General features: G+C 31.6%; 1 protein-coding gene across 3 annotated transcripts in view; it reads right to left on the bottom strand.

The window, feature by feature from the left end:
• Positions 1–16,935, bottom strand: part of LOC107439819 (unextended protein) — a 95,458-nt gene that overhangs the window by 19,856 nt on the left and 58,667 nt on the right. For all 3 annotated transcript variants that reach the window (XM_016052532.4, XM_016052533.4, XM_087155934.1), the window contains one exon: positions 7,619–8,880. In XM_016052532.4, coding sequence (XP_015908018.1) covers positions 7,619–8,880 — 1,262 coding nt within the window. The remainder of the gene's footprint in view (positions 1–7,618; positions 8,881–16,935) is intronic.

Raw genomic sequence — 16,935 nt, 5'->3', positions numbered from 1 at the left:
GTTAATTTTGTCTTAAACGTACGCAACTTTTACGCAAACTACTAATGTTTTGAAAGCACTGTCTTATAACTTCCCTAAGGCTGTCAGGCTAACCGTGGGAGGTTTTCATGGTATTCCTCACCATGTACCGGAAATGCGGGTTAGTTCTATCAAAAAGTCCTCCACGAAGGCAAATTTTTCTCAACACTTGATCCAGGAGTTCCTTTGTCTTTTGAATGGGGCTCAAAATTACAAGGCTACGGTGTTGAACATTAGTAGCCGTAAACACTTAATTAGGTCGGCTGTTCAACGTCGGTTATATAAAAAATAGATAATAATAACAATGAAAGCCCTGGTTGCTTAGGGGATAGAGCGTCCCAATGAAGTGACCCAGGTTCGAATCCCAGCGTTGTCTGGTCGTTACGAATTCTGCTGCCAGCTTACACTAACCACAGTGTTGACACAAACTATCCTCAGTGGTCGATGGATCATAGGTTAGAATCACTTTGTCGTCGTGATAACCATAATAGGTTTTCGTGGTTTTCCGCTCCCTGTAACGCAAATGCGGGTTAGTTTAATCAAAAAGTCCACGATGAAAGCTTTGGTCGTAATGCTTGATCCAAGGGCTCCCTTGTCTTCAGGTTTAGGTTCAAAATTACAAGTCATCTGAGATTATTATTGATAGTCTTCTACTCAGAATTGGGACGGCAGTTTAACGCAGGTTATATAAAATATTAAATAAAATAAATTCAGCATTTTCTCACTAACAGAAAGGAAGAAAGAGCTATGAAGAAATTTTTTTTAACTGTTTTAGATGAGTTACAGATCATTCATATTGCTTACAATTTTCTTTAACACAACTGCCAGAAAGGGAATTCGAATTTCTTACAGATAAGCGGTAGTTCAAATATTACACCGAGTAATAAAATTTTGCATTACGAATTTTAAATCAGGGCTCAAAATTGACTAAGAACACTAAAAAGTAAATTATAAGTAATCCCACACACCAGCTCTTAATGTAAAACGATGATGACAAGGCTGTTAGTATTTGATATTTCCTTTTGAAAAAGAGTTTATTCCATTTCTTACCACTTAAGTAGAAAGAAACCTATTTCTCCCAAAGCAGTTTTTTTCCACAGCGAAAGAAACCTACCATCCTTGAAGAGAAGTTAATACCAAGGAAGATAATAACTGAAAGGGTGGAAATACTAAATTAAGTAAATTCACTTTTGTCTTGACTAGTTGAATAATTATTAAAAACGCTTTTTGGTTTCATCCAACAAGCACCACAGCCCCTTGTAGGCATTGGATTTTCCACCTATGTGCTTTTATTCAGTTTTTTCTCCCCTCCAAATCTACTGCAACATTTCTCTAATTTTTAATATTCAGTTTTCGAGCCTCTTTTTTTTTTTTTTTTTTTTTTTTTAAACTTCCAACCTCCTACTTGCTGGTCTTTCTCATAAAATTGTTTTGATAAGTCAGATTTAGACAATGGTTTTATTGTTTTCCACCTAATTACACTGAGGAACAATTTTTTTTTTCTCCACGAGATTTTGTTCTCTATCAGATCTCAGATATTTTCACATCGCTGATTTCAAGTCAGCAATCTGTTTCTGTTAACAAGCTACAGCATTTATGCACCTTAAAAACATAGACCGAACTAATGTTTTTTAAACTCCCGTTTGGGATTATGTGATTACTAAGCGTCCTTACTTCTCTAGTACATAGTGCGTGGTAGAAAGAAGACGATAATACTATTTAATTTATGATGTGATAAGTAAAGATCACACGTTTTTTGTCTTTAGCATTATTTTCAATCGAACAGACAGACCTGGCAATTTTCAGGTTTTCAACCGGAGCCTTTTTTTTAAAAAATTTTATTATATTATTTTTATTCATTTATTAATTATTTAAAAAAATCAAATTTTTTAAGTGGTAGAAAGATTTGTAGTTTACTATTCGATTAGAATAATTTTGTCAACCACAGCATTATTATTTCACACCCACTCTATAGCACACACTACGGCAGTCAGAACTTCCAGGTGTATAAATGTATATACACTCTATAACAAAAAAATCGATGCACCAAGAAGCAATCATCCGATTGCTTTGAAATTTCGTATGCATGAATGTTTTGAACAGATATGGCTGGAATGATGCCGACTGGGGACGTATAGTCTTTAGCGACGAATCCCGCTTCCAACTGCGTCCTGACGATCATCGAAGACGTGTTTGGAGACGCACAGGGCAGAGGGGGGGATCCTGGCTTCACTATTGCACGCCACACCGGCCCTCAACAAGGCATTATGGTCTGGGGTGCTATTTCCTTTGACAGCCGGACCGCTTTGGTCGTCGTTAGAGGTACACTTACTGCACAGCTGTACGTCGACGACATCCTAAGACCTGTTTTGCTACCGTTCCCTTTGCAGCGCCCTGGGCTGGTTTTTCAGCAAGACAATGCCAGACCACATACGGCACGTGTTGCTATGAACTGTCTGCAAGCTTGTCAAACTCTTCCTTGGCCTGCCAGATCACCAGATCTCTCTCCCATCGAGCATGTCTGGGATATGATGGGAAGGCGATTGCATCTGGCACGGAATGTTGATGACCTCGTTCGACAATTGGATCGAATTTGGCAGAAAATACCGCAAGAGACCATCCGGGAGCTTTATCGGTCTATGCCAAGCCGTGTGGTAGCTTGTATCCAGGCTAGAGGTGGGTCAACACCGTATTGAACTTGTTACTGTAACTCTGCAATAAATTATTCGATTGTCCTGAAATTTTAATAATTTACTATTCTGCACATTGTCTTCCTATCCACCAATTTTCGTTTCAATCGGACAACTCCTTCTTGGTGCGTCGATTTTTTTGTTATAATATTGTATATAATATAATATTTATAATATAATATATATAATATAATATTTTGTTATAATATATATATATATATATATATATATATATATATATATATATATATATATATATATATATATATATATATATATATATATATATATATATATATATATACTTACAGTGCAACCTCTATGTAACGCCTTCCTTTATTTACGACCACTTTTGGGTGGTACGGAATTTTTTCCATAGACTTTATGTTGATGAAAACCTTTAGGAGAGCCCAATAAAAACTCTCCCAGCGAGCGGGCAATGCTTCACATCAAATGCGAAAAAGGTTAATTAAGTAAAGATGAAAAAAATATCAGAACATAAAATGTTAACAAAACAAATAAGTAGATTAAAATGTATTCAAAATATTTGAGAGAGGCTCTTATTTAGAGAGCTCGTTTTGACGATCTCTGAAAAATATCTACAACCTCATGTTGCAGTCAGAGTGCACTAACGACGATGCTATCAATGATTAGATTTAAAAATTAGAAAGTTAAATAAGAATTTTTTTTTTGAGATGTGTAATTCCCTTATTAGTCGTATTTCTTTATCTAAAATTAGTTAGCAAGATTAAATCCCTTTCAACACACAACGATTCAATTGAACACACAATAAAGAAAATAGATAATGCTGAAATACTTGTATTCGTTTTCCTATTCAAAAATTCATAAATTTGCAAATTAATCAAAATTTCTTAAATGTAACAGGGAAAAATCGATTTTTTTTTGACATTACACATATATAAAAGCGGCTCTAATATGTTTTAAGAGTTAAAATAATTTTCGAAAAAAAAAATTTCAGATAGTTGTAAGCGATTGAATTTCTTGCACTTATTTATTAAAAAAAACTTATACTTCGAGAATCGAGAATAATAAAAGTAAATTCGACAGTTTTTGGTATTATGTGAAACAGCAAGTGTTTTTCATAGATAATATAAAACTGTTAAAAGCATAATACTGCAAAGAGAATCTTTTAATTAAACCTTAAAAAAACTTTTTTTTAATTAAAACATGCTTTACATCATTAAAAATAGAATGAAAACAATGTATGTTCGTTGTATGTGAGAATTTAATATAAAAAAATCGTTCGGAACTTTAAAAGAAAAAATATATGGAATGTTTCTCACTGCCCGATGACTGGTTCTTAAGAGAAAAGTTACTTTTCTTATTCTGCTATTGAGAAATTTTATTCTTCTGTTACCAAAGTAACGCCCTCCACTTTTCCTACATTTCGCGCTACTATGGCAACAAATTATAAAAATGTTATTTCATAAGAAAAGAAGAATAACAAACAGTGAAAATACTTCATAACTTTGTTCTTTTTAAGTGCCGGTTGATATTTTTCTTCGTTAAATCCTTTTAATAAATTCCCTATTAGACAATATTCCTTTTTTCTCTCTGATCATGTTTTAATTATAAATTGAAAAATTACTTTTCCAGTATTGCTATTTTGCTTTTAATATGTTTTTAATTTATTTTTGAAAGGCACTATCTCACGTAAGCTTTGAAATTTTTGAATATATATATATATATACGTGGGTGATTCTCACGAAATATGAAAATTTACTGTTTCTTGCTTCAAGATCTAACACTATACTACTAAAAGAACTTTCTTTTTTTTCTTTTTTTTTTTAATTTTAATAAATAGCATTACTGTTAGTATTCTAAAATGACCTTTTACTAGCATTGGCTGTTTTGAATATTTAAAAAATTTAATTGAATTTCAAAATGTCATTTTCCTGGTATGTCGCAAACAATATTTCCAATAATAACTAGTTTCAAAACATCCCATAAATTTTTCAATGCCTAATTTTTTCTTATCTCAACCGTTGTAAGCATTTCTAGAATATATGCGGAGGGGATTATCTACAAAAACTTTGTTGAAAATAATTTTTTCTGTCAATAATTTGTATGTCACAAGAAAATCTGTCATTTTCCTATTTAGTGATTTATAACCAAAATAGATAACGCCAGCAATCAATATCTTATGTTAATAGATTGAATACCATCCTATCTGAACATCTGAACATGTCTTATTGCATGAACGAAGTACCAACTTTCTGGTTCAAAACCTATTTCCAAAAATTTTTCAAGGTGAGTAGGTTTTTATGTTGTCATTTTCCTGTCTTCTTGAAAGCATTAATAACATGAACTACATAGATTTACCTGAGTTATTTCAAGAAATCCTGTTGTTTTCTGCGGAATGTAGACATCTTAGGCCGAAATGTTAAATTATAGTGAAATTAAATGCTATATAATGGCAAATTGACATTATCCTGACTGTCATTTTCCGGGCTTATGAATGCCAGGACATTGAAAAAACAGTTACCCGAAAATTTTTTAAACAGTTGAATGTAAAGAGAGAAAGCAAATATTAACCTAATATCAAGTTTATATAAGATTGTAATAGGCTTGAATGTAATCAAAGTTTTTTTATTTAATGATTGATTATTATACACAATTTTATCCTGTACATATCAGCAACAAAAACATGTTTGATTCTTTCTACAGTGGATAAAAGAATTTATTTAAACAATTCATGGTCCATCTAACTCAAAGGTTTAAGTTGAGTTACTTACTATTGGATTAAAATGACTGTTTTTTTAAACTTCTAAGCTAATATGTCATTTTCCTGGCATTCAAAATTTGGTGAATTTCTATTTTATTTTTTTCTTGAGCAAATGTCAATTAACTACACTGCTGTCTGTAAGATATTAATAAATGTAACTAAATAAATATGCAAAAAAAATTTAGATTTTGAAGACTTTAAATTTGAAGAAATTTTTTGTTCCGAATTGTCATGTTTCCAAAGAATCACCCATATTATATATATATATATATATATATATATATATATATATATATATATATATATATGTAACATAAAAAGCTTCAATTAATCTTTTTATGTTAGTTTCTTTTATAAAACTTCATCCTAATTAATTATTCTAATCGAAATACTTTCTCACACTTTTAAAAGCCACATCCTGTTCTTAAATCTATTTTTGGCTCAAGTATGCATTTAATTAAGAGCAGGTCAGTTTTCCCTTTGCTCTGTGTGGGAAACATTCGATCTATTACATAATCCAATGGCAACTGCTGAGATTTCCCTCTTTCCCTAAATTAAGACATTTTACGGATTTTACTTTGCAAGATTTTCCCTAACATATAACCAAGGAGCGCAACTTTTCATGTGCACTTTCACTCAATCTCATGACTGCTCTTGTCTAATAATTAATAAATAAATTTTGTACACTCCTTCCCGACCTATGACCTGTTTTAATCCTTCCACTCGGCAACGACGTTATATATATATATATATATATATATATATATATATATATATATATATATATATATATATATATATATATATATATATATATATATATATATATATATATATGGGTCATTCTCACAAAAACAGTCATTTTCTTGTCCCCAGTATATTTTATGTTTGTTTTACAGCTTACGAAAAAAAAGTGTTTCGCGTCATTCCCTCACAAAAATGTTCTTATCACCCGCAATCTTCTTAGAATAAAAATATTTTAATAAAAACTTCAGAAGTTAACAACTGGCATCATAGAACAAAATTGCAGTATGTTTCCATCTTCAACTTACAGAAGCTTTGCTGTGGAATAAATTTGAATGAATCAAACCAGGTAAATTTTTAACATTTGTCATTCCCTCATGTCATTTTTTAGAGTAAAATAAAATACAACTTCATCGAGAAAGTGGATAATTATATGCTGCTTTCTTGTATGAATATAATTGTATGTGATTGACTTCAGAAATTATTTAGGCCTAACTGTTATTTTTAAATTTTATTGAATTCGTCATTCCCTCACTAGTATATAAAGTGAGGGAATGACGCTGAAGTGAGGGAATGATTCAAGATGTGTATATTATTAAATTTTTTTTTGTTCAATCGTGCCAGCCAATTTTATTTCCCAAACCTGTAAAAACTATTAAACATATAAGACTAAATTATAATAAATATTAGATATACTTAGTATGCTATCATTTTCAAACTTTAGGTAGATGTAACTTAGATAAAAACATGTATTAAAATAAAATATCATTCCCTCACTATTAGTGTCATTCCCTCACTTTTTAAATAGTGAAAATAATTAATTTACTTATTAATTAATTTGAAAAATAAATTAAAAAATTAACAAATTAATTTATTAAATTAATTAATTATTATAAATAAATTAATTATTAATTATTATAAATTAATTTAGTATGAATTAATTATTTAAAAAATTAATTAATTTAAATATTAAGTATAATTTATAGGATATTCACTTTCTTTATAATGCCATTACATATTTCTATTAATATAAAAAGTTTCAGAGCTTTTTATTCACTTTACTTTTTTGGGATTTTATGAACTGAAAAATGACAGTTTTCGTGAGAATGACCCATATATATATATATATATATATATTAATAAATAAGAGCAAAAAATATCTAATAACCTACTAATAACTAACTGAAAATCGGTTGTTTTTTGAAAAATTACTTTAACAACATATTAAACAAATAAAAGTTTATTTAATGCACATAGTTGTATAAAAAATTACTCACTTTCGTTTTTTCCTGCTACAGTTCAGAAATTGTTTTAAAAAAAGCTCGTCATTTCAAAATTCATTTAAAAGGAAATAATTGTCTTTTACACTAAACAACCCATATGTCAGTTAGAAAAATATAAAAAAAAAATATAGATTTACCTTTTTTAAATTCATTCAGCATAACATCTAAAGTACAGTCTTCAAATACATAATTAATTGGATGGTTATAAAAGGCTGTAAGAGTTCTAAGCGGTGAATTATCATCAGGATCGACAAACGCTAAGTCTTTAATGTTCAGCAAAGCAACAATATTGTTGCGATTCCCTTCAAAAACAGGTATTCTAGAATATCCAGATCTCGTTATTTCAGCCATAGTTTCAAAATTAAGAATGGCTTCATAAGGCACCATAAACACATCATCAACTTGTGTCATAACATCAGTCACTTTCTTCTTCTTCAGCTCTAAAGCTCCAGATATTATATTGACTTCTTCATTTTCTAAATTATTGTAGTCTTTAGTAACGCGAATAAATTCCATAAGCCTTTCTCGGTCATAAACATTTCCTATCTCCTCCCCGAGAACACAATCTAAAATTTTACTAATAGGGAAAGATAAAGGAAATGTTGCAAGCATGAAAAATTTTGTAATATACACTGTTTTTGCACCGATTGCAAGACCATGCCGAGAGCATATTGCTTGAGGGATTATTTCCCCAAAAATCACAATACTTATGGTTGAACCAACTATGGCTATAATTCCAGATGTGAGATCATCCAACAATATTGTCAGTGAATTGTTAACTAAGACGTTACCTAAAAGAAGCGAACACAACAAATAATTGCCTCTCTTGCGTAACGGTGCGATGATTCGGGCGTAACGTTTCTCATCTTCTAATCCGCAATTTTCAATGACTTGTAACTCAGTTCGATCTAAGGCCATCAGACCGAGATTGAGACCACTAAAAAGTCCAGATAGCATTAAAAGAGAGCAAATGATAGCAATTTGGAGCCACATAGGTAAGAGACGACCATAGGGTTCTATTCGAAACCATGGGTCATTCCCTTGGTGAATCCACATGGTGACTTCTCTTTTTTCACGCGTTTCTTTAACACAAATGAAGTAACTATCACTATCTTCTAATATGGGAAGAGAAATTTCAATTTCCAACACATGTTCTGATAAAACATTCTTGTTGGCAATTTTAACAACTTTCGCTATGTTTTCACAGTGTTTGTCCGGGTGAATTACGCTATCCGTTGTGAAGGCTATTTCTGTTTGATTCGAAAAACGAATCCCAAACAACCGAAGCGTAAAGTTGACCATTGCTGGAACTTTAGTGAAACCTTCTTCAGTAATATACACACGATCCCCTTCAGCTCGTAGTCCATATACTTGCGTGCCAATAATATCATTGTCATACCTAGAGGGGAAATTCACCAATTATGAAAGCAAAAAATAGGACAAAAATAAGTATTCAAATTGTTTAAGGTTTTTTAAGATATTTTACAAATACTATGGGGAAAAAAACATGAATAAGTTCAAAAACATTTGCATAGACGACAGAACTAAAATAACTGTGAATCATCAAAGGACACACAATTGAGAGGTGTGAGCAATATCAAATTTAATCATTGGTATTTTTTTCAAATAAATTAATAATTATTTACTCTACACCATCGAAATACGTAAAATCCATGAAACTACATTTTTTGTGACAAAATCATACCGATACAAATCGTCAATAATCATTTTTAGTAAGGTAGTTCAGTATTACACTTTTGTCTTTTTCAGATTTTTGAAAAACATTTTTGTTTTTGTTTAATTTAAAACGGTTTTTCAGCTTCACCCAAATTGGGTTTTGGCAGTTTAAACTAATTCGAAGTAAATTTTTAAAAATCTAAATGCATAAAAATGCACAGTATTAAAATACTTATCCAAAATGACAAAGCACATAATTTTATCTGATGAATAGATGCCAGTAGATGAGGATTGTTTAAACTTAAAAACTAATAACTGGGTGTTCGGATGCTAGTAGAGGTGGCAGGAAAAACCTAGTTCAAGCGCTGTTTTTCCAAATCTAATATAACAAAGCCTTCATTTCATACCTATGTTACCGTTGAATAATATTTTATTAACTAGTTGAGAATAAAAGACAGAGAAAACGGATATCAAAAATTTAACCTAAAATCCAAGATGGCGAAGCGTAATTTGATGCACTTGCAAAATAAGAATACAAATTTACACGTTAACTATATCACGCGTTTACAGTAAAATCTCCTTCAGGCCACAAGTACCGCTGTACGAAGCGTATTCTGCTAAGTACCCCCTTTGATATGCGAGTCTCTTGCGGTCAAAAGAATCATATCTCACTCCGTTTGTTTCCATGGTATCATGCCTGTTTATTTGTGTCCGTTACTTCACTTATTAATTTTAAAAACGCATGAATACAAATCGTAATATTAGATTTTTAAATTTCAAGAATACGAATCACAACGAGTAACTTTTAAATCAGGTTAATATAAAAATCAATGTTTGGTATTAAAATCACGTGAATATGAATCGCGATATAAGCGGATTCCGGTGCAGTTCCAAATTTTCAAAATGGCGAAAATCTGCCAAACTAAAAAAAATCAAATTGGCGAAGTTCTGCCAATTTTGGTTCCGCTAATTGGCAGAAGAACCACATGTATGTAGACGTCTCCTTAATGGGATTTAGCAATAACTTGAGATCTTAAACTTTAAAACTCTGAAAATATAAGTATGATTCACAGAAAAATCACATATCCTGCTCCTAAATTTTAGACCTGGAAGGAGGGTATGAAAACCCTGAATTCCGAGGTACACCTTGTGTACAATAACCCTTAAAATATGCTAATATACATTCTCTAAAAAAGCTTAGATTGAAATTAATTTCATTTTCTTTAGATACACCTTTTTGAGTTGGAATAAGAAACTACTGAATAAGTTATTGAATTTGTTCACACTAGCCTCATAGCTTTTTAAAAAAGTATGGTGAAAGAACTAAAAAAATTTTTTAATTCTAAAAAATATTTTAATGCGAAATTACCCACCTGAAGAAAGAATTATTCTTACAATGGAATTTATTAAAATATTAACTGGATTAATTGAATTAAACGCAAAAGCATAGCAAAAAATAAATAATTGATTAAAACTATTTTTGAGTCTGCCTTGAAAATAAAAGTGAAAAAGTAATAATAGACTACTTAATGAAGCGAACGCTTAATAATGGAATCATTAAAAAAATAATAAATGAAATAAAAAAAGACAACAACAGGTGACTAACTGAGCTTTGCTGCAGGAATTTGAAAATCTATTCTCACAGCTAAATTTAAAAACAAGTTACAAAGTATGCCAACAGGTAGCGCTACTAACCGAGAAAACTTTCAAACAATATTTTGTAAATATCCATCTTTCAAAATGTACCTATTTCGAAACTAGAATAGATATACTATCAAATTTTCTTCATAATATTAATTTGATATTGTTGAATCAAAAATTATCAAAAATATCTAGTTTATACCTAAACTAACCCAGTCTAAAATAGCTTTTTTATAAAAATTAAAACTTTCGATAATAAAAATTTGAATGTTATATTGGAACAATTTTAATTTTCTTGTTAACTTTCTAAAATATTCAATGAAATAAATTAAGCTTAACACAACATGCAATAAATTAAATAACCCAGATGGCATGTTTACACTTATTTATTTTTATGAATAGATAGAAATAAATACTAATCCTGCATTTCAGAACAGAAGGATGCACACAATTATTAATGCAAGGGTTTCAATTTTCAAAAATCAGTTTATTCTATACTTGACACAATCAGAATGGACATGAAGAACGCCGATTACTATCGTAAATTTAGATTAGATTTAAGGTAGCGTCATAGTATGTCAGCAATTATTTTTATATTCAGATATGGCAACTTGTTCCAGACAGCGAATAAATATTTTCGAGTGATAGTCTTTCAATGTACGATTCGTGATTTAGTAAATTCAATTTATAGAGTTTTTACTCAACACTACTTCGAAATAATTCAAAGGCTTATATAATACACCACTCTGCTACAGTTCGCCTATGTTGAGCCTTCTAAAAAATTGAAAAAATTAACCGAAAATCAGCACATTTTAGTTAGTAGATCTCTAACATTTTTTAAAATATTTTGTAGAATACGGAGCAGTTGGCATTGCTGTTAAATTATGCCTAGGATCTGGAAAGATGAAGCAATACATCATATTAAAACGTATCTTTGAAAATAATATCAGTCTTGTATTCTATATTTTAATAGTTTGGCATGCAAAAGAATACTGTTGGCAAAAAATATTACCTTTCTTAGAAAAGTATAACGTAGTGAAATCATACAATAGAAACTTAAATGTTTTTTTTTTAATACGCAGTTAAATTTTGAATAAAATAGGATCAAATATACCCTATAGCCTATTGAGTTAGCAATTATTGAGTATACCCTATAGCAGCAACGTTATAAGTCCTGGAAATTAATAAGCAGCTATTTAGTGTTATTTACTGATTTCAAAATTTAAAATCTCGGAAATGAGAGGCAATCGGAAAATGAAGTAAACGATATATTTATAGTGAAAGCTGTAAATATTTTATCCAGAAATTTCGGAATTTAAGAACAAAAATCGCCAGCAGATGGAGCTGCAAGACATCGCTGACCCGAGCGATTAGTTCTAGAGTTGAAACGTGAAACAAAGTTATCATGAACTTATTGAACTACTTGTGCTTCTAGTATTGGAACATGACAGTTTTGATTATGATACAACGGCATTTGTATTCTTTTTAAGAACTCTGTTCAGTGTACAGCGCCATCCGTCGGAAACTTTTGTGACTAAATTCCAACATATCTATATAGTTTTTACAGCTTATCAATAAACAAACTGTTTGCTTCATTCGCCTATAATTCTTTGTTTCCGAGATTTTTAGTTTTGAAATCAATAAGTCTTACACTGAACATGTATTTACATGCAGAATGTTCTGAAGTCACCGCCCTTTATATACAGATGTCCAAAATGTACGAAAAAGGTTAAATATCTCGAGGAAGACACATCGGAGGAAAAATTTGAAAATTCACGAGTGAAATACTTTTTAAAGAAGCATTCAATGGTACCTAACTCGACCACCCTAGGAATCACCCGAGTACCTAAAGTTGAAAAAAGTACCAGAGATTGGTATCATTAGATGAATTTTTCATTAAATAAAACAAGTAAATTTTTATATTTGCGAGCTGACATGCCTTTCTCGAACCATCTCTATTTCAAACAATTTTTAAGCGATCTTCATTTTGCAATAAGAGCGCCATCTATGAACTCGTGGTGGCTCAGGGGATAGAGCGTTCGACTTTTCATGGGATGAACCGGGTTCGAATACCAGAGATTTATCTCTATCCGGATTTGAATCTCAGCTCTATTTCCTTCAGCAATCATAAAGGTTTGATATTTTAAGCCCTTAGCGTTAAGTTTCTATAACATTTTTAACTTCCTTAAGTATGAATTTGTGAGCTCAATTGTAGAGGAAAGGTCATAATACACAAAAGTTACCTAATATGAGAGAACATCTGGAATTACCCATAAATACATGAAGGTTGTAATAGTGAAATGCAGGAATATTTTGTAATTGTTATATAATTGTTTTTGTCATAAAATTGTAAGCAAATAACAATAGTCCAACGATATAACAATTAGAGCTTACGTTTTTAATATATTTTGGTACTGTAGCATATAAGGCCGAGTTTCTTTTTTTCTTTTTTTTTTTTGCAGATTTATTAGCATTTTTACTGCAGTGCTTTTGAGCTTTACAAATTTGGCCCATCCCTAGATATAATAATTACACCGGTAAGATACAATAATAAAAATGGACATAATAATTCTATACTAATCTTAATTTAAAAACCTTTTCCGTGTGTACTTTTTGTCAAAGATATATGGTCATTAAAAAACACAATTAAAATGCAAAGAGACAATTTGCAATTATCATGTGACGTTCTCATCAAAATTTGACGCATAGAGTGCCTCAAACAAGCAAGAAAGCTTCAGTCATAATTAACTTTCAATAGCTTACGAGTGGGTGTGTAAGAGTCGGGAAGCAAGAAAGCTCGAGTCATAATTGACTTTCAGTAGCTTACGAGTGGGTTTGTAGAGTCAGGATGCAAGAAAGCTCGAGTCATAATTGACTTTCAGTAGCTTACGAGTGGGTTTGTAGAGTCAGGATGCAAGAAAGCTCGAGTCATAATTGACTTTCAGTAGCTTACGAGTGGGTTTGTAGAGTCAGGATGCAAGAAAGCTCGAGTCATAATTGACTTTCAGTAGCTTACGAGTGGGTTTGTAGAGTCAATATGCAAGAAAGCTCGAGTCATAATTGACTTTCAGTAGCTTACGAGTGGGTTTGTAGAGTCAGGATGTAAGATAGCTTGAGTCATAATTAACTTTCAGTAGCTAGTTCGAATGCTACTAACGGCTGCTTGCAATAACCACTGTGTTGATGCGAAATAACCCTAGTAATAAACGGATCGTAGGTTAGATCAATGGTGCGCAAACTAGGGGTCGCGACCCCTGTGGGGTCGCCAGAAGTTTTTTGGGGGTCGCCAAATTTTTATGAAATGCATTATCCCTGCATGCTGCATACCATACAGTGTACATATAAAGAGTGAAGCGCCGTCACTCCCTGTTTAATTGCAATTTCATGCTGTCCAGTCTTTCTGATGGTGCTGCACCATTAACAGGTTCGAATAAAGGGCTTAGAGGCTTAATTCAGAAGGTGGCGCCTCATATGGTATTTAATCACTGTATGATTCATCGGCAAGCTCTTGTTGCAAAAGATATGGATGAAGAGTTGCACAACGTATTACAAGACGCTGTTAGTTCAATTAACTACATTAAATGCAACAGCCACAACAGCCGTCTCTTTTCAATACTTTGCAATGAGATGGGCTCAACGTATGAGCGATTTACTGTTACACACCAAAGTCAGATGGCTTTCACGAGGGAAAATACTACGACGGATATTTGATTTAAGAAATGAAGTGTACACGTTTTTAATCGAAAAGAAACATAGATTGGCAAGTTATTATATCAATGAAGTTTGGCTAGGGAAGCTGAGCTATTTAGTTGATATTTTCGAAAAACTTAACGACTTAAATTTGAGCTTGCAGGGTGAGAATTCAACTATCATAACTGCAGCCAGTAAAATTCAAGCTTTTAAGAATAAGCTTAGTCTCTGGAAATCTGAACTGAATAAAAACAACACCATGTTCCCTTGCTTTAACGATTTTATCAAGGAAAATAATATAGATATATTTACATTTAAAAACATCATTTCTAATCACATTGAAAAGTTAAAGAAAATTTTTTCGAGAAGATTCGAGGATTTTCCTGAAAATATTGGTTGGATTCGTGATCCATTTTCCTTTGACATATGCAGTTCAACTCTTCAAATTAGTGAGAACTACTGAGTCGAAATCAATTTAAGACTCAGCCTTGACAAAATTTTGGCTATCCGTGGAAAAACAATATCCCATTTTATGCAAGAATGCCATCAGAGTGTTAATACAATTTGCATCAACGTATTTATGTGAAACTGGATTTAGCAAACTAGTTTCAATAAAAACTAAATACCGCTCGTGTTTAAACCCTGAAGATGATATGCGAATTGCAATTAGCAACATACACCCAAACATCGATGAGATAATTAGAAACTTGCAGCCACATACATCTCATTAAAGGGCAATTTACTGATTTTTGTGTTATACAAAAAGTATTTTCTTAAAATTATAAATAAAATTAATATGAGTCAAATATGATGATGTTTTTATTCGATGAAACGAAAGAAATGCGCGAAATATACATCTTATTTGTGAACATTTATCTCTAGGTGTCGCCAAAAATTTTCTTTCTACTAAAGGGGTCGCAGTCGAAAAAAGTTTGCGCACCACTGGGTTAGATCACAGGCTTACTATGTATGGCTACACAGGTTTTCATTCCAAGCAATACAACTTTTTTCAAAATATACTTTTGGTATTAATATTTTCGAAGGAGCATTCTTTTTATTGCTGTAATTACTAGACTAAAAAGTATTACATCGAAGCCACAAGAAATTGTGCTCATGACGGATTATTGCTGTGACGAATTCTGCCTACGATTAATCTTGCTTGCGACGATTTGTGCTTATGACGAATTATACTCACGACGATTTATGCTCATGACAAATTATACTCGCGATGATTTGTGCTTATGCTGAATTATACTCACGACGAACTGTGCTAGCGGCGAATTGTAGGTGCAATGAGTTGAGCCCACGGCGATCACGAGTAGTTGTCACTACAAGTTGTTGTAGTTCGGGGTGCCAAACTCAAAAGCTAAGTTGGGCCAAATAAACAATGCTTAACTTTAGGTGGGCCGCAAAAAAAAAAAAAAATCTATGTTCATGGAAACAAGTATTTTTATTTGGAATAGTACATTGTAATAAACACATATAAAGTTAAATTATTTTTTTTCGTCTTGACACTTGACATCTCTTCTCTGCTACTATCTTTCCTATTTCGGGGGAAATTTTATTGGCCGAGACTACTTTCAAAATTGGCCCAACGTGAGCGTTATTAATACGGTTTCGGGCAGGAGATTTATTTTCATTTATAACAGAAAACAATTGCTAGCACTGATAAGTACTTCCAAACATGGAAATAATTTCATATGCGAAGTTTCGAGTATTTTCAAACCTTGCCGGTAAATATTTTTGAAATTCAGGAACACCCACTTCAATGAATTTTACCTTCAAATTTGAGTCGCACTGAATTTTAATCAATTCCATTTGTATATTACTGGGTACTGAGTCTACATTTATTGAGAAAATGGAAGAAAACAAACAAAATTTGTCTTCCAAAGAATTAAAATCTTTAAATCTTGTTTCAAATTCTGTTCTAAGATTTGAAGTTTTTTTCTGTGTATTTTTGATACGATGCAGTATCATCTAAACTAGATTTGTTCTTGTTGCACGTTGGGAAATGCGTTAAATCTTTATTTTTCAGTTGCCTTTCCCAAAGAAATAGTTTACATTTGAATTGTGTCAAACTTGTTCGTAATGATCTGATCCTTGCCTTGTAACAATAAATTTAAATCGGATAAGTGTTTGGTTATATCAACCATAAAAGATAAATTCTGCAATCATATTTGATCGGAGAACAATCTTGTATCCTGATTTATAGTTTGTAAAAACTTGCTTATTATTTGTTTCAAATCCCAGAATTGATTGAGAACCTTGGAGCAAGATAACCAACTTGCCTCGCTATAATAGGATAAACCTGATTATGTACTATCTAATTGATAGCTTAGTGTGAAACGGACTCCATTTCACTCAATTAGAATTCTACATTTTCGCGCGGACAATTTAAAATGATCCGTATAGTTTATAAGTAAAGTATATTATAATTTTATATGCT

Source organism: Parasteatoda tepidariorum, chromosome 12 (assembly GCF_982258835.1).
Source record: "Parasteatoda tepidariorum strain Cologne lab strain chromosome 12, Ptep-v5.0, whole genome shotgun sequence".
Classification (NCBI taxonomy): Eukaryota; Metazoa; Arthropoda; class Arachnida; order Araneae; family Theridiidae; genus Parasteatoda; species Parasteatoda tepidariorum.
This window is presented reverse-complemented; position numbering and strand designations above follow the sequence as displayed.